The following is a 23,776-nucleotide window of genomic DNA, read 5'->3' as shown; positions in this document are numbered from 1 at the left end:
ACTGATCAATAATAATAATAGAACAAAATTCAAACATTTTAAATTAAAATCAAGACATTTTCATTAATTTGGATTAAAACACAATAGAATCAATAAATTTAGAAAAATAGGGTGCTAAAGTCAAATATTATTTAGAACAGCCATATTATATGATATTGCAGCAGTATTTTAAATTTAAAATTATGCTGAATTGCCAGATTTTTCACTACATAAATCGTAAAGTTTGGATTTCTAAATATTTTCTAAATAATTTGCTTCTGGAAGCAATTTTTAGTTAAAAATAATGAGAGAGAGAGAGCAGTCAATAAATGACATAACCATAGGTATACAATAAAAGGTCATAAAAAAACTTTTTGGCTCACAATTTAAAAAAAAGGGCCTCGTCAAAAGTTAGTTAAAAAGTTACATAGTTGGTATTTTATATCTAAGTCATCAATCACTGATTATACTTCTGTTCATTAAATGCAAGTCTGGATCAGGCATTTAATTTCCGTGGTGGGGCGAAACTGTCGATTTTTATATGTAAAAACCCTATGTTTTAAAAAATTCTTTTGGAAACATTTCGAACTAAAAACATATTTAGTAGAGTTAATTACTTTAAAAAGTTGAATGAATTTTCGTTTATTAAAAAAAGAGGATTTTTTAGAAAAAAAAAAGTTGATAATAGTTTATTATGTAGAAAATTAAGTAAATAAGATGTAATAAAAAAACAGCAAACTCTAAATTTTAAAAAACGACATTCAAAGTCTTGCTCTACTTATTTCTCTTTAAGCTGACAACGAAGTTTTCTAAACATATGAAATGCAGCCTGACCTCCAGGAGCCATATTATGAATGAATGCACCAAACTCTTTATCAGAATAGGATGCTATCTCCTGAAAATAAAAAATTCATTACTTAAATACTAACAACAAAAAGGATGAAAACCATCTTTATTAAGGTGATTCTCATTATTTGATAAGAAAAGCATGGAATCACCTTTGAAGACTTAAACAAAATCTCCGTAGATTCATCTGTTTCTAAACCACCTTTATTATATAATGTTTCGATTTCATCCCTAGATAGATTACATCTAAAAAAAACTTTATCTTATTTTACTCTCATTCGTAAAACTTCAAACACCTGAATAAAATGTTATAGATGATTGCAGGATAAAAAGTTCTATAATGCTTCAAAAGTTTATACCGATTCTAATGAATCTTAAAGAAGTTCTACAAGGTTCCTTAAACAATCCGAAAAGTTTATAAAAAAACCTTATAGAATTTCTAAAGAATCTTTTGTCCTGGGACCATAAAAAATATTTATGAAAAAAAAGAAGATTTTTTCTAAAAAAACAAAAAAATTGTTTAATTTACTTGATATAAAAAATAAATCCAGGCTTGCCACCAAGTTCTATATTTCGGAATATGCCAAGGCATACTGGCCAGCTCAAACATGGTTCTGGTATATTAATCTAAAAAAGCTCTTTAACAAATTATAATTATTCAATTAGCTTTAATTTTTTTTTTTTTTTCAGTTTTGAAAAAAATCTATTTTTTCTTAACTTATTCTTATGGCAATTTATTATTACTCTTATGGCTATAACTTATTTTTATCCCAACATTATGTAATAAACATAAAACATTATCTAATAAATCTTATTTATGGAGAGGTGTTTTACATCTTGGTCACAATAGGACCATTATATTAAAAAAAAACTATTTTTTGCAACAATGAAGGGCAAGAGCCAAACTGTTTGATCATCCATTTTAACTTCTTGTTAGCCTCATCTCCCATCAAAAACTAAGTTTACTTTTTCCCGACTCTTGCTTTCCATTTGTTTTCCGTACTCTGTGGCATTGTTGTATCTCCCTCATTAATAAGATTACAAATTAAACCTTACAGTGAAGTTAGATGTAAAAAGAAACAACTGTGTTGAGAATAATGTGTTAAATAATGAAAAGGGTAAAAAGTTGTATCAGCAGTAAAGTAAATATTGATGCAACACTAATCTATCTTAATATAATTAAATATTTTATTTTCAATTTTAGGTTTTTCTCATTTTAACCATTTTTTCCAGGAAAAAAGAATAACCTAGTAAATATCAAAGTAAAACAAGCAACAACAGTGAAGAAACTAAGCATAACCTCATTTCAAATATTCCACATAATATAAAATGAAATTTGGTAACAATAAAACACAATTCTAGCAGCAAATTATATCTTTAACAATTTTCTCCGAGAAATTGAAGGATATAATTGACTAACTTTATAAAGAGTCTAATACAAAAGCCACAGTTGGCAGTGCAAAAATGCTTTAATTTAATTTATTAACCTCAACTCATACCTCATCTCTTACTTCACGGACCATTGAATAAAAGATCTCATTAACTACATCTTCACCTCTAGCAGCAAAAATATCTTCAATGTTTAAGCGAGACAACATCTCCTGTAGCAAAAAACTCATCTAGTTAAAAATTGAAAGCAACTATTAACAATATAGATGAAAATATATTTTTTAAAATCACTTTTTTAAATTTTAGCTTTTAACTTTTTTTAATATTTATTTATAGCAGTCTTTGGATATTATCTCACTCTAGGTTCTGCATGACCTCCGGGTGTATCTAGCAAACCCTTAGCTTCTCCTACCCAATTAGATCTTCTTATCAGAACAATAAAACCATCATTTGATACTACAATTGAAGCAACACCAATTGCATTGCCAAAACATGCATGTTTGTCTTTGTAATTAAATTCACCAAATTTAAAAGCCTCTGTGCAAATATCACTAAAATTGGTGCAGAAAGTTTCTTTATAATCAGTTAGTCCTACACTCACAGTCACTATTTTTGTGTCATTCTGCTCTACATTGGCTAAGCGAAACTTGCTAGCATTAAAGAGTCTTTTATTTTCAAAACAAGCCTTCTCCCAAATCATATCCATTTTTGAATCCATATTTATATAAGGCTTACGATTAAATTCTTTGGATAGAATTACTTTTACATCAGATGATTCAAATTCGCAACAAATAATAATTTCCCAGGCTAATGTATCCATGTAAATATTTTTAAACTAGTATGAAACTAAATTCTGCTAATAAAATGAATAAATTACAAAAATTATATACACACACACACTCACACACACTTACAGAGCTCGAAGTTAATATAATACTGTATCATCTTAAGATATAAATTATATATGATAATGTAAAATAATATTATCTTAATATCAACATATACAATGATAGTTAAATGGCCCAGCACTGCAGATTTTGGGAATAAGAAACAACTAGCTAGTTTTGTTTAGCTGGTAATATTCAAAACAGTATTAAAAATTTATATTTCATATACAATAAAAAAGACTCAAGTATGCAACTCAAATTTACATTCAACCCAGATGTAAGAACATGAGATCTAATCTTTTTTTTTTAATATATATATATAATACCTAATGAATCTTTACAATCAAATTTATGTGGTAATTCAATATTAAACATAAAAAATGTAGTCTAAAAGTAGAAAAGAAGGCTTGGTATTTGTCCTTCATCAAAACTTGTGCCGTTTGTAGATCCAGTACTATTTTCAAAAATAAAATTCACGCCTTCTTCAATTACTTCTTGCTTGCCATCGTCTCCAGCAAATGAAGGTGGACCATCTAGCAAAACAGATATATCATAATATGTGCCTGCTTTTAAATGAATGGGTTCATCAAACATGACTTCATGGATTTTAGGATTACCATTATTGTTAAATTCAGGGTCTGGAGGAGAAACAAAAACACTTTTACTTTTATAAATTTCTTCTTCACCAATTGAAACAGTCATTTCTGCAAAATATTCCCCTCCAGAAGGCGAACCAAACAAGCCAACACCAGCAAGTAGAATTTCTTGATCAACTCGAAAACGAATGGCATCCACATCTTTTTCATCATATCTCCATAAGTAATTTTTCATTGGCTTCACATAACGACTACAAATGTGTGGTTTAAACTGTCGTGGAGTTAAAGGATAGGTTAAGCTTGAGCCTCCGACACCAGAAGTCAAGTAAATAAATATGTTTTTAATATCTTCAAGAGAAAGAAGATCAGATTGTGCAGGACTCAATGCAAATTCTTTTGCAGACATAACAGGAAAACGTATCAAAGGAAGAATATCAGTAAGAAGAACTCTTTTGTTACTAGTAGTCAGCTCTAGTGAATTACGAAAACACTCCCTTTCTATCCATTTCTTTACTGCTTCAAACACATCAACTTCCAATATATCTAAACAGTCTTTTTTAAGGATTTTAATTAACAACATCTGATCTATATCCAAAAATGATTCAGATTGCAAAATCTCTTTGGTTTTTCTTGAAAGAATTGACCAACAATGTTTTTCTAAGCGCTTTTCATTTAAGCATATTGAAGCACTAAGCACTTCTAAAATATTTTCTGTTGTGACATTATCTAACAAAAAGTTTACACATTCCTTTGAAAGAAATGGAATGATATATTTATCTGCAAGATATAATACATCTAATGCATTTGTCTTGGTTAAATTAACTTGGTCATAGTATATGAACCTTAAAAGTTCTAAAAAAGGTTCAGGATCACAGTCATTGATATTTATTATGTCATCTTTTCTAAATTCACTACAGCACATAGCAAAAAAAACAGGACTTGAAGTCCCTAATACATATTTATGAGCTGGAATCAAAATTTGTTTTGTTTTTCCAATGTAAAACTTAATGTCGCTTATAAGTTCATTGCAGTACATAAACTCATTACGCTCAAGACGATTTGCCTTTAATGTCTGCCATTGATGGGTTACTTCTTTCTTGTTAACGCTATCAGAAACCTGATTTTCGTTCATTTTCTCGCCATTTATTCAAACATAAAAATCGGTGTTTTTCTTAGTTACAATATTTTATGATTTATAAATATGCAACCGTACCAAACGGAAGCCTTGATGACGAAATAAGATTAGTTTTTTTTGTTCATCATAATGGTTGCACTTAATGATTTTAGGAACATAAAAATGTCAATTTAAAACTATTAGTTATACATATACAACCTTATTGTTGACAAAGATTTCCAAAAGCCATCATTTAATGAAAATACTTAACAAACTTTTTATGAAGTTATAATTAACTTCGCCTTACCAACTGTTGCAAATACAGAGCAAAAACTAGTTAAGTAGCGAACCTTTTTATATGCAGTTTTTTTTTATTTTGCAAATAATTTATCATTTTTTTAAACTTATAACTTAAATACAAAATTATTTAGATAATCCCATTAAACACAGTTTCCGTAAAATTTGCAAAAATTTTATTTCGGGCAAATTATTTTAAAAAAAGATGAAATAGTTGGATTGCATAGGGAACATGTGACCCAAATGTTAAAGGCAGATTAGCATAACCTAAATCAGCACTTAATTTGTTAGCTTTTTTTACTGTTATATGCAGGGCCGAATTAAGGATCGAGTGGTCGTGAAACTTTAGATTTAGAGTGGGCTTATTATAAAACAAAGGTTATTCAAGCGACAATTTGGATGATATTTTTACATTACATCAAAATATAAGTAAATATTGCTGTAATTAACTTTTAAATTAAAGATTAAAATTGATATACAAGATTAAAATTTGAAAAATTAAACAAACGAAAAAATCTATGCAATAGTTAGCTAATAGTTTTCAATTAGACTGCATTTTTTTAGTTCGATAGTTTATTCATTTACTGAAGTTTTAGTTGTACATAATATTTTTTGGGATTTTTTTTTATATAGAAAATCTTAACCTCAGTGGGCCTGTTTTTTGTTGGAACCTGAGGCTATAGTATTGTAGAAAAAGGTAAAACGATTATTTCTTGCATTAGGCATGGGGAACCTTTTTAGGTTTAAGACCAGGTTGTAATTTACCTCTTAGTTGCGGGCCGGATCAAAATAGCCATTTACAACAACGGCCGGATCAAAATATTCATATACAACCACAGTACTTCCAAACGCGGGAAAATTCATTGAGCAGTGGGAAAGCTATTCTTCTTCTAAAAAGTCTCGATTCATAGCCCGAGTCTACACAGGAAACCATCGCGGCATATACAACCATCATTACAATTGAATGTTGTAACGCAAATGTTGTTCAAAACCTTTTGAATTAGCCAGACAATAAAACAAATAACACACATTATAGAATTAATGATAAAGTAATTTAAAAAAACCTATAGAATCCCTTTTTAATTAGTTCATTAACGGAAATAGTTATTACATTATTGAGAATTGTTAGTTTATAAATGAGGTTGAGTTTTAATACTGATCACTCAGTTGTTCAATAGTTATAAAAATACTACTAATCAAGTCGCGGGCTTAAGGCAACATGTATCTTAAATTATTAGAGTTTTGTTTTTCAGATAAATTTTTCTTTTTATTACGTTGCAAATTAGATAAATTTAAATAATATTGACAAGTTTTCAAAATTTCGAGAAATCTTCTTTCGAGATTAGTTATTAATAAAATGCTTTATTAAAAAATAGAACCCAGAAAAAAAGTAGTCAAAATTATTTATTTATCCTCCAAAAAAATGCTGGTAGTGTTTGCATTTATGCCAAAATAATTCATGTTGAGCCAATTGTTTTTATGTTTATTAAGGGTCATTTACAGCGCATTTAGGTTTGAGAATAAAGAAAGGTCGCACAGAACAAGAAAATTGCAGGTAAGAAAAGTTAAATGGTGATTAATATGTATTGTTTGAGATAAATAAGCATGCGAGTATGAAGTTTTTTTAAAAAAAATGTTTCTTATTTAGTATTTAGATAAAAAAAAGAATAGTAGTCAACGGAAAATTGAAAAAGTCAAAAGCTATTATGTGTTGCTAAGGTTTTTAAACAATGTTTTCATATTCGTTTCTGCAAAATTTACTTCTGGTTACCGGTTCAGCAGGAATACCACGATCAATGTATCTACATCTATGTTCCCAGATTCTCACCAGGGCTTCGGATATATCAACTGTTTCTTTAGAGCTCCATAAACGTTCAGCAACCGCAAACGCTCTGCCAAAAGATCTCTGTATAACGTTTGTAGTATCTACGTATTCCCCCCATATAGCTGCAGATCCCCCCATAACCAATTCTTTGTGCTCCTTTGTACCGTTGAAGTCTTGTGGATCGCATTTGTAAAGCTTGGGCCAATCTAAGCCGTACTTTATATAGTTAAGATACCAACACGAAGATAAGATAGCTTTAAACCCAGCTGAAGTGACACGAGACATCTCTTCTTTCCAGTTTTCTTTCCAGACGTTAACAACGGTATCATTATCAATTTTTACGCCATCATCAAAAACTTCTTGCCAAACAATGTATTTTTTTTTCAAACTCGCTACAATTTTTGTTAATCTTTGAAGAAAATATGTGTGCAAGTTCGTGCCGTTTCCAGATTTAAAATTTTCTTGAAGCCACTGCATTACTTCTGAATTGCTCAGCCAACATGCAAAATCTACCTCGTCACCTCCCAGATGAATATAGTCATCTGGAAATACTTCAGATACCTTAGAATAAAATAAAAGCAGGTAAAACGTTGGTGAAATCATTTTTGCGAATGAAAAAATATTTAATTGGCATTCTTAAATGGCTCAAAGCGATCGTGATTACTTTAAAATTGAAAAACAGCCTGGAAAACTAATAATCTCAATTTATAACTAAATCTAATGCATAATGCATAAAAGAAAATTTATTGTTCCTGTTTTTTTCTTGGTGCTCATTTGTGACCTTATGTTCAGTTTTTTTTTAAAACTTATATTTATATTCTCTAAGCATCTATTTAGTTATATAGTTTGTAAACTTTCCAAGCAGTATTTAACTTTTAATGCAGTATCCCTTATTGAGCACTTTCTAACACAATTCTAATCCTATAGATCACAACCATTTTCATTAAAAAAAAAAAATCAAACAAAAGACGTTACCTCTTTAAAAAAATCTTTCAAGAACTCATAACTTCCATTTCGAACTGGATTAATAGGTCCTTTCATATCTAAAAACATCTCTTCCTGCTGATTAGTGTAGGTACATTCCGTCAAAAGACCCGGAATTCCACCCCAAGAATGAGTGTGACCTAAAATTATTTAATACCATAATAATTTATTATTACCATTTTATGTATTAAGAGAAAGTACGTTGAAAAAGAAGATTAAAAAGCAAATAATTCAATCAGCTCGCTTTTAAATTTGATCCTTCTTAAAAGTGTATAAAGAATATAAATGATGAGAATCATTTCTTCTCACCAGGTGTGTCAAACTCAGGCATCACTCTGATTCCTCTTAATTTAGCATATTCTATAATATCTTGAACTTGTTCTGGCTTATAAACATGTGTCTTTGCGTTGAACGCTCCTTTTTGATGCAATTCAGGAAACTTTTTGCTAACATAAGGAAACGAGGGATCATCCACAATGTGCCAATGGAGAAGATTGAACTTGCTGTAAGCAAGCGCATCTAAAATCTGAAAGATTTTGGAAACCGGAAGATAATGTCGAGACGTATCGATTAGAAACCCTCGATATTTAAAACGAGGAAAATCTTTAATATACGTTTTAGGAACTCGGTATGATGTACCATTTCTATGTACAACTTGTGAAAACGTTTCCAGTCCTCTTAATGCCCCCCAAACACTTTTAGCTTTTAAAGTAGAGGTTGGTTCGGATACATTTAATTTATATGATTCATCACTGTCAGCAGATAGTGGTTCACTAGGATCTTCTACAGATATAACTAGAGATTTAATTTTTTTAAAATTATTGTCCGCATAATATCCTTTATTTGGAAAAGTTAACTCTTGATATCGGCTTAAAGCGTTACTTATAACAGAATGACTTACAACAGATTCAAACTTGAAGGTTCTAGGATCGACTGTAAAATATTCGTCTTCAGATCTTACTTCTGACTGAGGTTTTGGCCAAACTTTTCCATTCTCATACTCATAGCCTAAATCAGCATACTCTGCAACTTTGTTAAACATACGCTTTTCTCCTGTAAGAATTCCCTTAGGATCTTCCAAATAAATTTTACGCCAATTTCGCTGGGCATATACATAAACAACATGATAAAGTGTCAAAAGTAGCAGCATATTTTAATTTATATAAAGTGTCGGCAATCGATTTGCTAAATAATGCATAAAATGGGTATATGTGAGTACTATTATGATATGGTTGATCGGTTTCTAGTCCATTAGGTAATCGATGCGCATTTGCAACTATCACTCTATACTACACATGACTTTATTTGGTTTATATTTGACCTCGACAGTCACAATATCAATTCTGTTGAATGTTTCACTAAAATTTTAAAGTTTAGGTGAAACTTTAAAAACAGAAATTTAGCGATCATTGCTTTCTAACTTTGTTTTTTTAAATAAAACAAAAAATTTTTTTAAACCCATATATAATATAATAGGAATAATGATAGGATTTATATGAAATCCCTTAAGAAAAAGAGTTAGGACAACATTATTATTATTATCTTTTTAAACTTTATAGATTACAATCAAAACTAATTTAATGAAGTCCGCAACTTTTGCTTCGCTAACCAATAAGAAAAGGAAACGGTTTAAATCAAGAAATAATACTTGCTTTCATTCTAAATAGTCTCTTAAAATTTTTAGATTAATAAAAAAGCAAATAGTAATAATTAATAATAGTCAAATAAGTTTTAACTGTTAGTCCAGTAAAAGCAACATCCAACTTGCCAACTGCTTTTTAATTACATAGTTTCAGACAACATTAAGCCCACGTATGGACTATTAATTTTTACGCCATAAGAAAAGATTGCCATGAGGCAAATATGAAATGGTAATAGGTTTGTTCTCAAAAATATCACAAACTAACAAAGTAACATTTTCAAATCTTTTCCTTTTCACTCATACATTCAGAAAACTTGACAAACTACTTTCTGCGATCTTTGGAAACATGAAGACCCAGATAATTACAGTCTTCTCCAGTTATTCTTAATTCTACATGGTTAAAAATTAATTGCTTTTTAGTTCAGTGCACCAAAAAAAATTTGAAGAAAGTATATCAAAAGGCGTTCGACTATTAATAGTTAAGTATTATAATTTTTGTTTGACCAAACTTAAATGCTTATTCCTTAAATTATTACTAGAAAGCATTTGTAACAAAATTTAAAGCAAAGAATATAACTTTATGGAGCTTAAAATCTCTTTTTTTCGAAAAGAGCTACCTTTAGTAACTTACATTAAACTTAAGGGTTAACGTCCAACAAAATCTAAACTCCTTATTTTAGTATCGCTTAGATCGCCATTTTCAAACCGGCTTTTGTGACGTTAGCGTTATTGATATTGGCACCATCGGCTGACGGTGCCTTAAAACACAACAAGTCACAAAAAATGACGCATTATGTTAACTCATCAAAGTATTCAGAGAAAATCCAAAAAACCCTTGAAATTCAGACAATGATTTGCTCTAAACGAATCGAATGCTGCATATAAACATTATATTTAATGTTTACAACAATATAAATGTTTTTTTGTTATTGTAAAACTAAAACTGAAATTCCTGTTGATCTTTTACTTAATAAAGCTAAGAATCATATATATATACATATATGAAAATGCTTTTTTGAATTATATAGTGATGTATATATATATGTGTGTGTGTGTGTGTGTGTGTGTGTGTGTGTGTGTGTTTGTGTATGTATATATCATGTATATATCACATGTATATATCAATTTTAACATTTTAAGGTTAATATACTAGAAAAACCATGTCTTGGTTAAGTGAGATTACATCAAAAGCTGAAACATTTTTGAACAAGATTGATCAAAGTGCTGCCATAACTTTAAACAATGAGTTGTTAACATCTGAAGTGCAGAGTGAAAAAAATGAGCCTGCTTTTGATAATACTTTTCAACCAAAAGAGAAACCTTCGATTTCTCCTATTAAAAGTACATTTAGTGCATATGATAGCAGGAGAATTGTTCCTAATATATTGAATCTATCTGCTGATGATAAGTTCAGTGCAGGTTAGTTTTATCTAATATTGTTTTAAATATAAAGCTATATCATGGTATAAAAACGCAGTCTCTTTAGCAATGGAATAATAAAAATCCAATAGACTTTATTTACAACAAGTTCTTATTAGATGTTTTGTATTAATTTTTTAAAATTACTTTTCCTAAAAAGAAAAATGAAACAAATCTGCAATCCAATGCAGAGCAGCGCTAAAAAGTTAGTTAAAGACATTTTGATGTTATTGATTTTTTCTTTTTTTTTTTTTTGAAAACTTTCTAATTTTTTTTCCTACTTTTAACCCAAAAACTTTCTATTAAAAATTCAAGTTTGTTAGTGTTAACAAAAGTTATTAAGATAAATATAAAAAGATAAATTTTATAAATTGTCTTTATTCTATAGATCAATAAAGAAGATGTAAAAATATAACTATGATAACTTTATGTCCCCTGTTAAGTGTCCTCCTTATTCCTCTGCAGAGTTGTTCTCTAAAGACCTTTCAATTCTAGTCAGAATTATTAGTTTTCTACAGCTCTCTTAATTCCTTATTATTTTACTTTTGTCTAAACTAATCTAACTTCTGATGTTATATTATTTAATTGTTTAGTAGTCATACTGTATTTTAGCTAACAAACACCATGATGATATATTATCTCAATCAAATCTCATACGCTCTACCAGTACACCTTCCTTAATAAAGCAAGATGAAATGTTGTTCCAATTTTTAAACAGTTCACAGCCATCTGAAAAACGTCACCAAAAAAGTCATTCTGGATCAAAAGTCTCTGTTCCACATAAAACACCTGCTTTGCGAAAATCTTCTTTAACAGAAACTTTCTCCTCTGAGGTTAGTCAACCTTCTGGTTCTTCTCAAGTCACTCCTGATAGTTTCAGTAAATCAATGGAGTCTACAGTTACTATTGGATATTCAAGCCCACCAGGTCATTCAGTTTTCAAACTTAGATTTTAAAAGTTTTTCAGGTTGAAGAAACATTAAGAATATTAAAAAACTATTTTTTCAAAATTTATAATCATCTCAATTTATTATTATTGTAAGGAGTTTTGTATCAGTAGGTTTTACATCATAAGTTTGTTTTGGATTGTTGTACTTGTATTAATAAAAATGTATCTCTGTTAGTCACTATCAGTCAGGACAAGCATCCAAATGAGAATAATATGGCAATATATACTACACAAACTAATGAAAAACATAATGATCAATGTGATATTCAAAATAAAGAACGTTTATCTAACTTGGAGTTGGAAAATAAGTTACTCAAAAATGAATTGCAAGTTTTAAATGAGGAGCTAGCAGTGAATCTCCAAAGATTGCAAAAACAGAAAGACGGTAAGAAATAATAAAACAGTCTGTTAAGTATGGGTGCTTTCATTTTTTGGATATGAATTAAATCTAATAAATTACTCTAAGTATTACTCTATTATATAAAGTAAATGGATCTCATGTGTTAATCTTTTACTAAATTTTATTCTGTATAAGTATTGTTAATGCAGGTGATTCATTCAATACTTCATTTTGTTCCTTTGATTGACCTTGAATGTTTTTCTTTTTTTATTATTGGTTTAGAAACTGAAATGTATCAAAAAAGATATGAAAACCGCAGAAATCAACAAAACGAAGATTATGAGCGTATTCGTAGAGAGTATGAAGTGCGAGAAGCTGATATGGTAGAAGCATTAAAAGCAAAAGATTCTCAACTGGCTGTTTTGCGTGTTCGTATACAAGAAGTAGATTCAGAACTAAAAAATAAAATACAAACATTATCAGCTGTTGAGAGTCAAAATGAAAAGTATGATTTTTGTAAATTTATTTAAATGCACATATCTTTTTCCACATAACTTTCTACATAACTTTGGAACCTAGATAAGTTGGTTCAAATGCTATCACAAATTGAAACCAGAAAAATTTATTTACAAATTTATCTGGCTTCAAAAAAAGTAATATTTATGCATTTTTATACATAATTTTTTTGTATAGTTCAACCTTCTGAGCCCACTGTGAGGAATTTTGAAGTATCAACAAAGAAAGTTGTGATTCCAATGATTCCTTTTTTTCTATATTTATTCAATTGATTTGGTATTAAGAGATTTTTGCAAACTGAAATATAACTTTGTTACTTCATCTTTATCATGTTAAAAATCGTGTTACATCAAAATACCATTAAACAAACTGAAATGCAGTTTTTTGCCATATGATGTTTCAAGGATAGGACAATTTGCTTGCACCTGAATCTCTTTTTCATATAGAAATAAGTTTCTAATATACTTATGGTGCTTACATTGTTCCTCTGAAATAAAAAAAGCCTTTTTAAAAGATCAAAACTTGGTTTAACAAAATTGCTAATGAAGGCTTTTTTTAAAAAAAATAAACAGCAGTGGTTTTATGAGTAATGTAACCACTTATACATACATATGGTTTATACTTTACTGAGTGTGTGTCAGGGTCAAGATTGTAAGGTTGTAGTGATGTTTAATAATTTCAACACTCTTCAAAATCCTCTATCTCCCAGCTTGCTCCTTTGTGCTAATCCACTGTGTATCTAAATGTAAGTAAGTGTCTATTACTGGCCAAAACCTCTCATGTCATATAAATATGGGAGGAAAAGTTTCCAGCCATTGGCATCCCATATTCTAGCAAAGGAATATTATTTATGCTTGTAAATTTATTATTATAATGATATATTTTTTGTGCAAAAGTTTTTAGCTAATTTGTCCAAAACAAATTTAGTCCACATGTTCTATAATAGACTTAAATTTTTATGTTATCATTTTGTACCTATACCAATAATTATTGAAAGGTAATTCAACTGTAAACATTATTATAAAATACCACTATATATATGGTTTAAAAGATTTTCTATCTACTGGAAGACTAAGAAAAACATGCAAAAAAGTAGATTTTATCATTGAACACAAATTAACTGCAAATATCAAGAAAACTGCTGCTGAAATATCATGCGAGATAAAGGATAAAAACCTAGCTAATCTAATCCAAAGTTGCAAGTGAGCTGAAGAATGAAAACAAAAAAAAAAACTATATGATGAGGGACTTTTTTGCTATATAGGTGTTAAAAGACCATTAATCAGTAAAAAGAATAAGAAGCCCAAATTAAAATTTGACAAAGATCACCCAAATTGGAGAGTCAAAGATTGGAAAAAAGTAGCTTTCTTAGAAGAATCTAAAATTGATCTTTTTAGAAGTCATGGTAGAAAAATTGTACAACATCCTTCTCGGCGCAAGAAATGACATTAAGTACCAAGTTCCAACTGTAAAAAACAGTGGAGGAAGTTTGTTGGTCTGGAGAGTTTTCTCTGCACAAGGAGTTAGTAAATTGGTCAAGATCAACAGAAATATAAATGCTGCTACTTTCAAGAATATTTTAGAAAACAATTATCATAAGCTGAACAAATGATGAAGTAGAATGACTCCAAACCCACATCCTAAAACAGTGGTTTTCACCCACAAGTTCCTAAAACAGTGGTTTTCTGCTTTTAATATGTAAGTTTAAAGCTTGACATCTCAATCACCAGACTTGAACCCAATAGAACACTTATGGGAAACACCAGATCATCTAGTTTGAAAGCATAGATATTCAAATAACGCCATATTATTCAAGTCATTGAAGGAAGAATGGGATAAAATTCCACCTGATTGTGTTAATAAATTAATTGAGTCAGTGTCACATTGTTATGCGGTTGTTATCACTGCAAAACGCTAGAAAAAGGTATGGCTAGAAATTGATAACATAAAAATTTCATTTAAGTCTATTAGTAAACAAAATGTTACTGGCCAGAAATTTTTGTACACCACGGTATTTTTCTAAATGTTTTAATTTCTAATTGAATGTTTTAATATTTTTATTGTAGCAGCAACTGTAAATTTTATATTGACATTATCATTTAACTTCCAGACTTCTTAAAGATCATAAAGAAGCATATGGATTTCATGGTGATGCTTTACAAAAATTACAACTAAAGCTAGAAGAAACCGAGCAAGAGCTAAACAAAAAGCAACAGGAATACAATGATATAAAAGTAATTTCTTTTTTCAATATTCTGTCATTTATATGTTGTTTATCTTATGCTAATACTATTCTATTCCTTTGTTTTGTTTTGTTTTTTCAAGGAAGAGTTGATAAACATAAAAACTAAACATCAAAGTGAGCAGTTTCAATCTACAGAAATTATAAAGCAACTGCAAGCAAAACAAAATGATGAGAAAGGTATCTTCATTTTGTAATTGAAGAAAAAAAGTTGATGCTATAAGTTTGTTTTTTTAACCGTAGTTTATGTCATGAAATTTCTTATAAAAAAACACAATGGTTTGTATTCTAGTAAAACTTCGTGAGTATGATTTGAAAGTAAAACATTTAGAAGAAACAGCTTCTTTTGCACAAAAGGAGCTTGCAGAATACAAAGAAAAAGCAGCTCGAATTTTGCAGGTATTTGCTGTTACAATTTTGATGTTATCATCAATAATTAGAACATCAAAAAAACAACAGCAATTCTTTTAAAAGTATTTTCTTTAAAAGGATTTTAAAAATTCATTTTAAAGAGAATCTGATGTCAGCTGTCTGCTAATTTTTTTTTTTTTTTGTTAAACTTTATTTTACAGGCAAAAGAAAAACTGATATCATCATTAAAACAAGGAACATTAACCACTGATTCTCAATTAATGATTCATTCAGAATTGGAATCGTTGAAGCAAGAGAGGGATTTGTTAAATGAAGAACTTCGACAAAGCAGATACACTATTGAGCAACTACGCTCCGAATACCATGTTAGCCAATAACTAAATATTTTTAAATCTTTAATAAATTTTAACCCAAAAATCAAAAAAAAAAAAAATTTCTCATTTTATCCTTTAAGTTTTTTGTATGTTTAAGGATTTAGAAACAGTTCACAATGAAGGGAGAGAAGAAAATAATGACAGAATAGAAAGTTTACAAATTTCATTACAAGAAGAAATAGTAAAAAGAAGTAATGCAGAGGAAGACATGAAACGATACATGCAGGTATTATTTGTAAAAGTATTGTTTATGCTGTGAGAATTTACAATAGAACAATAACATGGGTTTTTTTTTTTTTTTTTTTTTTTTTTTTTTTTTTTTAATAAGCTGTTCTTAAAATTTAAAAAGCACTTGAGTGCTGGAATCTTTAGGATCATTTCCCTTTTTTTAAATTGTGTTTAAACAAACAAAATGGATAGTTGTAAAAATACACTAGTTTAATCTTCTTTGTTTGCTTACATAAGCCTTTACTCTTTTTACTATTTAGGAATTGCAGTTTGCAAGAGATGAGCAGCATAGAGCTAAAAAGTCTAATTTAGCATTGGTTCAGGTAATTAAATTGCATTTTTGAAAAATATAAGGTATTACATCGTACAAAAGGTAAAAGATTTATTGTTGTAATTGTCTTTTTATCTGATCTTTTTATTAGTTATTCTTTTTCTTCGGAGTATTAAGAGCAAATAGTAGCTGACAAGTCTTTTCTACATTTACATTTTAGCAACATGAGCTAGAAATAAACAGACTCCAACAGCAGGTATAGCAGTTAATAATTGAAATTAATTATTAAAATTTATAGTGTTAGAATATTTCGTTTATTTGTCTTAAAAGTTGTAGACAACTAAAATGACACACAGTTTTTTTTTTTGTTCTCTTACTGTTTTATTATAAAAAATTTAGAATTTTTCTGAATTTATGAATTTTTTCTCTTTGATGCTTTAACATGTTACAAAATCAATAAAAAAAACTGTTTTCATTTTAAGTATATCACAAATGAAGTATAATAGTGTAATAAATGTGACAAATGAGATATAATAGTGTGATAAGCCTTTAATTATTTTTGTCTTCAAACTATCAATCTTATATTATTCCAAACTGAATTGAAAAAAAGTGGTTTGAAGTTAAAAGAAGAAAAAAACAACAAAACAAACAAGATAGCTCAAAAATCCCAGCATAATATTTAGTCATAGTATCTTCTGCAATTTTGATAAAAAGTCAAAGTACTAAGTAATATCTGGTGTTTTTAAATTTTGATGTTATATATAGGAGTTATATACATACATTAGGGTGGTTCAAAAATAGGTCATTGTAAAATTTCAACTAGAATGGAAGCTTATAAGGTGCCCAGATAATGGTTTTATATATAAAGTTTTTTTTTTTTTTTTTTTTTGTTAATGTTCAAGGGTGGCCTACGGGCCCTAAACTTTTTAATTTTGATGATTTTTATCGATTTTTCAGAAATTTCAACGCCTGTGGGCCACCCTAAAACAATGGGAAAAAAAAAAAAAATCATCAGTAAACTCAGAATGAGTAATAGAAACAAATAAAAATGCACTCTTAATAAAATTTTTTATGTAAAAATTCTGAATGAACCTGGAAAAATTAGGAAAACCGAATATTTTGCTTTTTCAATCATTTTCTTTTGTAATTTCAATCATTTTCTTATGATGACATTTTTATCATTTTTTACAGTTAAACCATCAAATTTTAAATATCATACCACAATATTGCATTTTATATATAAATTTGAGAAAATATTTTTAAAAAATCCTTTTTTTTGTTGATCATGGTACAGTTTTGCTGACTAAAAAGTCAAATAATGCTGGAAGTAGCATTTGCTGCAAGATCGTTCTTCTTGGATCCTTGTTTACTTCTCTTGTAGACATGGTTAAACAAGAACATATTTTGCCTCTTTTCCTCCTTATTGGATTTCATAATAAGCTCCTGAACCAATTTGATAGCTCTCTCAGAACAATCATTGACTATATCTAGAAATTTGATGGTAGTCTCAAACTCTAGATAAAAATCATTCAGCTCCCAGAACTGTGAAGGGGTTTTAAGCCACTGCACTTCCTCCTTCCCATGGCCAATCTTATCAAAGATTAGCCAAGATTGCTCAGTAACAAGAGATGCTAGGGATGGAGGCTGATCTTGGGAGTAGTCTAGTGAGTGAAGAACCTTATTATCTACTTCAATACGCTCCAGTTTGAAGAAATTGGGTCTGTCCAAATGAGTGTTATAGAGTTTCTGAGCTAACTCGTCTCTATCAGGGTAATTCTTATCAGCTAAAGCAAACACAACTAGAACTGGACTTAAGTACCAGTCATGCTTTGACATTGATCGGACTACTTCAGTAGCTCCAGGAAGATTTATTTCCATAAACCTTTCCATAAATTTCCCAGAGGGCTTTTATATCCTATAGAAAATTTAATGTAAATAAGCAATATTCTATCATTATAGTTTACATGTTTTTATTTTTATTTTTATTCTAAACCTTTATTATTTTTACCTGATATGGAGAAGCAGCTGGCAACTCAGCTCTAAGGAACCATTGAGCATAAAATATACTGACAAACATAGCCATATCAGATATTTCCTCTTTGTTCTCTTTAGTTAGACTAGGAATGTGATCGAGTAGAAGGTACATTTTCAGATAGTACAAGGCTTTAGCCATGAACCTGGCATGGTGTACAGGTCCAGGCATGTAAAACCTGAACCTCTCCTCCTTAGTAACAATCATCAAAGAGAGCTCAACTAACTCCTGGTAATCTTTTCTTGATTTCCCATCCTGTATTTTATTAATTTTTGTTTTTAAACATTAAAATACATACATAAATAGTTAACAGAAAATTCTACTAGAATGAATGATTCATTTTACCTTCTTGTATGTCTTATTGTTAATTAAATCTCTGTAGAACTGTTCAGATTCCTGTTGCTGTTGGTTTATCCAGGTTTCAGGTGGAGTTTCAATCCTCTTCAGGGGCAGTATATCTTTCTCTAGATCATTCCAGACTGACTTGATTTTTTTGAACAGCTGGTTATCTGGTCCTGTAGATTTACTACTTGGGTACATCTTACAGAAGTGAGTAATATGACGCTCCAGAACATGGTGTCAGCAGGCAAGGAGAAGAAAAGGCCGTCCTAACTTTTCTGACATTCTGGTATTTACACCTTGAAGCCTTCCAGTGTTTGATGCAGTGGTATCAAAACAGATACATTGTACTTGGTTAGTGAGACCATAATTCTCTAGAAGATCATAAATAGCAATGAACTACTGTTCTCCAGTCCCTGAATCAATAGGAGGAATACCAAGTAACTCAGCTTTTCCATTAACTTTCACTAGTATAGCAAGTCTATTCTGAGTAAATGAAATATTTCCTGTATATTCTTTTACTATTTTTCCATCAAAATGAACAGAAATCAATTTATGACCAGAGTTGGCCAGGTCCTTGATGTACTGTCGAATCTTTTCAGCTTCTGAATTGATCACATGTTCTATAGCTCTGAGAGAGGATGATTTAGAGACAACATATTCACCAACATTTCCTCCTGAGAGAGCTATTACACTGCTTATGATAGCAGTGTGCTGATTCACTGAAAGACCTTCACCTGCAGCAGTTATAGCAGTACGCCTAAGAATATCTTTAGGTAAAAATACACTTTTCTCTTTAGCCTGAACATTTTTGGAAACAAACTCATCCAGATCACTTTCATCAGCATCACCTGCATTACTTAATGAATCAACAGAAGTATCTAATTCATCATGGTTTTCCACCAACTGCTTATCAGATTTCTCACTCACATTTCCACAAACCTTTTTAGAAGCTCTCTCAGCTGCCTTTTTGAAGCTGGTGTCAGTAGGTCCTATGTAACCTGTCCTTTTCTCCTTTTGTATTTTCAAGAATTTGATATCTTCTTTCTTGGCTTCAGCTGTTCTTTTTCTGTCCTGTTTTATGTCTTCAATTAATACTTCTATGTTACATCCTATCCAAAATACCTTCTTAGATTCTGTTACAAAGTTCTCCCTCTTCATGATTTCTGCTGATTTTTCTCTATTCCTATGAGATTGCAGCTTCTTGTAGTTATTCAGCAATGTTTCAACTTGCTTCCTTAAATTAATAATTAATGATGAAATACTTATGGTCAAGTAATTACAAATGATATTAAAATTAATGAAACAAACCTAAGAGAATTCTGTACATCACGAGTTTTATACCCCCCAAGCTTCCAAGAAACCACCAGTTTAGACATAATACAGCAGTGATTCTTATCTTCTGGACAGATTTGTGTAAAACCATTACTGTTGGTACAGCAGACAAGATTTCTCAGAGCAGCATAAGGTATGATTTTACGAAGATGAAGATAATACTGAATAATCTCTTCTCCTGTGGCAAATTGCTTAGATGGAAGTGAGTCCCTTGATTTACCTACTAAGAATATTTCATTGGCCCTTTTGCTTTTTTTTCCATGAATTTTTGGCATTTTATCTATTTAATTATAAAAGAAATAATAATACATAACATAATTTAACTTTATATATTTTCATATTTAAGAATAAACATATTTCTTAGATATTCACTTGTATTTGTTTTTAAGTTTTGCTATTATTTCAAACACTTGATTGACGTCGCTTGCAGTCTTATTGCCAGTTTGGAATAAATGTTTACAGTTGTACTCAGTACTGTTGTACGCTGAGAAAATGCGTGGGTTATAGAGTAAATTGAAGTCTAGATTGTCTTCTAACTCATCTTAATTAACTTTAAATTATCTAAAAAAAAATATTATTTACACTGGTAAATGATTTTCTATCCATATTTATGAGATTTTCACTGTAAAAAATGATAAAAATGATTGAAATTACAAAAGAAAATGATTGAAAAAGCAAAATATTCGGTTTTCCAAATTTTTTCAGGTTCATTCAGAATTTTTACATAAAAAATTTTATTGTGCATTTTTATTTGTTTCTATTACTCATTCTGAGTTTACTGATGATTTTTTTTTTTTTCCCCATTGTTTTAGGGTGGCCCACGGGCGTTGAAATTTCTGAAAAATCGATAAAAATCATCAAAATTAAAAAGTTTAGGGCCCGTGGGCCACCCTTGAACATTAACGGAAAAAAAAAAATTTTTATATATAAAACCAATATCTGGGCACCTTTTAAGCTTCCACTCTAGTTGAAATTTTACAATGACCTATTTTTGAACCACCCTAACACACACACACACACACACACATATACATATGTATATAGGAGTTGAATTTAAAAAGTGAAGGTTTTACTGTTTAGTTGATTGCCAAAAAGAATGTTAGCTCCACTGAAGAGGAACTGGAAAATCGGCTGCGTTCTCTTACTGAAAATCTTATTCATAAACAAACAACTATTGAAGCTTTAGGAACCGAGAAGAATTCACTTGTCCTTCAACTTGAGAGATTGGAGGTGCATTTTAAATGTTTCTAAGTATCTTTTTTTTTAAAAAAAAAAAATTCAAGTTCCAAATGAAATTGTTTTATGCAAGAAAAATTATCTTCAGAAGCAATATGCGGATGTTCAAAACAGTCTGATCAAAAGAAGCAAGGCGAACCAGCAAAACGAGTTTGATGATTTAGAATCAGGTAAGTTTTTTAAAAGGAAATACAGATATCGAATTAATTGAGAGTATTGCAAACGAGATCTCAATACGTTTGTGAGTTGTTTTGTTTCCTATGCCACAAATAGTTTTACTGAGGTTTTACTTACACAGCTAGTTTTACTTAGGTTCTCATATTGCGCCTATTTCGTCGGTGATGCCTTCACAAATTACTAGAAATCAACATTGGAAGAAAACCGTGAATCAAATCGATAAAATAAGGTAATATTTTGTCTACTGTATTTATAAAAAGGTCTAATATAATATAACCTATAATCTAAGGTATAATGTAAATAAGATATAGCCTGTCTATTGTATTTATAATATCCATTAAAATGCACAAAATTGATTGTTTTCGTTATTGTTCGGTATTGTCAGAATTTTTGTGATTTATTTAATATTTACGTCTATAAATATAATTTGAATAATTACTGATCAAGATTTTATTTCTCTATCTAATAAATAGTGTATGTAATGCTGCCTTAAGTTTTTTTACAATTGATTTTTTTAATTAAGCATCCAACTTGGCGTATTCTTACGTCGGTACCCTGCTGCACGACTCATGGTTGTTGTTTATATGGTTGGTACTTTTTCATTAAATTAAAAGCTCTTTATTGTATACTTAAGTGACACGTTAACTAAATTCAATAATATCCACAACCCCGGTAAATTTGATGTAAAAAGTAATGGAAAAACTGACTTTTTACTGCGATAACAATCCCGTTACAGTGTCAATACTTGAATAATCTCTCTTTTTCAGAGAGCGTAGATTTCATTCTTTCCTTTTCAGTGAGCCCAGATATCATTCTTTTTAATTTGGTATATTTACTTTCATTGTCTTTTTTTTTTTTAGATTATCTTACATGTTTGGGTGACTTTTGTACTTTTGACTTATACTCCTGAGGTTCATAAGGATGGCCAATAGTTAATGGAAGTTGTACACCTCAGATCAGAATTATTTATTTATGAGAAATTATTTGTATAGTTTTTTTTAAAAAAAGAACATTTCTTAATTACCCGAAGTTGTACATGGCTGAAGATGCAAAAATTTAACACTATCTTAGTCATAAAAAAATCCTGATGAGCGTCTAGTTTATAAACGAGAAAAAACATTGATCAAAGATTACTCCAAAATACTTGCGATAAAGTGTATACATTATGTCTTGGTTGCAGCGTTCGTTTCAGAATGAAGTGCAAGTCCTCTGAGTGTTAAATCCCTATTAAAGCATGTTGTCTTAAAGGGAGTTCATTCCAGCCATAGAAGTCTTTCTCTTCTTTATCATGACGTACCAAGATTACTTTCAAATTTGCTCAAATAAACCTACTTCTTGCAACATTGGTTTGTTAAAAGAGATGATGTTTTGATGGGAATTGATATGAAAGCCACCTCCATATTGAACAGATCGATTTTTTTTTAAAGTGGTTTGAAAAATATTTAACCTCATTGAAGATAACCAGGGTGAAGCGCTTCATTCACCTCAATAAAAAAATCGGACCGTATGTTAAACTAAGTAACCGCAAAATCACGACCAAATAAAAATCTAACAAAATAACGTCGGGCAATATTAATATGAAACCTCAAGTTCTAGATTTTTTTAGCAGACAACACTACTTGATAATTTTTTTTTTTTTCCTGCATTGGAAAAAAGAAAAAGCATGCGAACAGAATATTAAAAAAATCCGGCCACTTGATAGCAAAAATAAATATGAAAAAATTAACTATTTAACTGCTTTTCAATATCATTAAATAACAGCCGAAGCATGCACATTTTAAATAGATTGACGCATTTTAGTTGTGCTCAGTTAGTGACAAAATGTCAAAAAAGAAGAAATTTAAAGAAAAAAAAAATTTTGTACAAATATCTTGAAAATTCTCAGGCTTCTGTAAGACTTATTACAAAACAATTGAAAGTTTCGCGAAGTACAGTTGGTGATATTCTAAGACGATATAAAGAAACTCTATCAATCAAAAGAAAGCCTGGTACTGGACGAAAAAGTGGTTTTGTTGATAAAAAATTAGCGAAAGAAATTAAGACAACAATTGAAAAAAAAGTGAGTGAAAAATTCAAAATCGGTAGAAGCACTGCAAGACGTGCAAGAATAAAATGTGTCTTTAAAGTATATCGTGCTACTAAGTATCCTAACCGGTCAGAAAAAAAGTTCAAGTGACAAAAACGTACATTATTATTTATGAGAATATTCTTACAAAACATGGCGGCTGCATAATTATGGATGACGAAATCTACGTAAAATGTGGTTCAAATCAATCGGCGGTCCAAACTTTAACCGAACGCAACGATTAACGGTATCAATTAAATTGTAAAACTGAAATTCCGACGAGTAACTGATTCAATTAATTCGCAACTTCAAGTAATTTGCT

The 23,776-nt window shown here is 29.7% G+C and overlaps 5 protein-coding genes across 6 annotated transcripts; 1 reads left to right on the top strand and 4 right to left on the bottom strand.

Annotated features, from left to right (window-relative positions):
- Positions 1-663: 663 nt before the first annotated feature.
- Positions 664-3,154, bottom strand: LOC145182994 (uridine diphosphate glucose pyrophosphatase NUDT22-like). 2 transcript variants are annotated; one of them, XM_080058292.2, is made up of 5 exons: positions 2,573-3,150; positions 2,325-2,426; positions 1,355-1,452; positions 978-1,071; positions 664-874 (listed from the first exon to the last, which is right to left on the bottom strand). In XM_080058292.2, the coding sequence occupies exons 1-5, from the start codon at positions 3,032-3,034 to the stop codon at positions 758-760; spliced, it is 873 nt and encodes a 290-aa protein (XP_079914418.2). In that variant the 5' UTR covers positions 3,035-3,150; the 3' UTR covers positions 664-757. The 2 variants fall into 2 exon arrangements, with proteins under 2 accessions (XP_079914418.2, XP_089941654.1); XM_090085528.1 differs by lacking the exons at positions 664-874; positions 978-1,071; positions 1,355-1,452 and adding an exon at positions 1,741-1,888 and having other exon boundaries at positions 2,573-3,154.
- Positions 3,155-3,276: 122 nt separating this feature from the next.
- Positions 3,277-4,891, bottom strand: LOC145183393 (BTB/POZ domain-containing protein 6-like). The gene has a single exon (XM_080058733.2). It carries the CDS (start codon positions 4,827-4,829, stop codon positions 3,489-3,491), a length of 1,341 nt encoding a protein of 446 aa, XP_079914859.2. The 5' UTR covers positions 4,830-4,891; the 3' UTR covers positions 3,277-3,488.
- A 1,785-nt stretch (positions 4,892-6,676) lies between these two features.
- LOC145183076 (beta-hexosaminidase subunit alpha-like) lies at positions 6,677-9,340 on the bottom strand. Its single transcript, XM_080058406.2, has 3 exons — positions 8,227-9,340; positions 7,909-8,057; positions 6,677-7,494 (listed from the first exon to the last, which is right to left on the bottom strand). The coding sequence occupies exons 1-3, from the start codon at positions 9,065-9,067 to the stop codon at positions 6,832-6,834; spliced, it is 1,653 nt and encodes a 550-aa protein (XP_079914532.2). The 5' UTR covers positions 9,068-9,340; the 3' UTR covers positions 6,677-6,831.
- A 1,324-nt stretch (positions 9,341-10,664) lies between these two features.
- LOC145182809 (golgin subfamily A member 5-like) lies at positions 10,665-22,412 on the top strand. Its single transcript, XM_090086534.1, has 16 exons — positions 10,665-10,978; positions 11,591-11,905; positions 12,103-12,312; positions 12,550-12,772; positions 14,894-15,017; positions 15,109-15,205; positions 15,318-15,424; positions 15,598-15,762; positions 15,869-15,997; positions 16,260-16,322; positions 16,491-16,526; positions 21,057-21,206; positions 21,301-21,382; positions 21,525-21,618; positions 21,913-21,976; positions 22,250-22,412. Exons 1-16 carry the CDS (start codon positions 10,720-10,722, stop codon positions 22,319-22,321), a joined length of 2,190 nt encoding a protein of 729 aa, XP_089942660.1. The 5' UTR covers positions 10,665-10,719; the 3' UTR covers positions 22,322-22,412.
- Positions 19,041-20,137, bottom strand: LOC149889954 (uncharacterized). Its single transcript, XM_090083967.1, has 2 exons — positions 19,953-20,137; positions 19,041-19,878 (listed from the first exon to the last, which is right to left on the bottom strand). The coding sequence occupies exons 1-2, from the start codon at positions 20,018-20,020 to the stop codon at positions 19,041-19,043; spliced, it is 906 nt and encodes a 301-aa protein (XP_089940093.1). The 5' UTR covers positions 20,021-20,137.
- Positions 22,413-23,776: the final 1,364 nt, after the last annotated feature.

Source organism: Hydra viridissima, unplaced genomic scaffold, assembly GCF_058129835.1.
Source record: "Hydra viridissima isolate aposymbiotic clone 2 unplaced genomic scaffold, HvirCarnegie_v1 scaffold_4, whole genome shotgun sequence".
NCBI lineage: Eukaryota > Metazoa > Cnidaria > Hydrozoa > Anthoathecata > Hydridae > Hydra > Hydra viridissima.
Note: the sequence above shows the minus strand (reverse complement) of the source record. Positions and strands in the feature narration are given on the sequence as shown.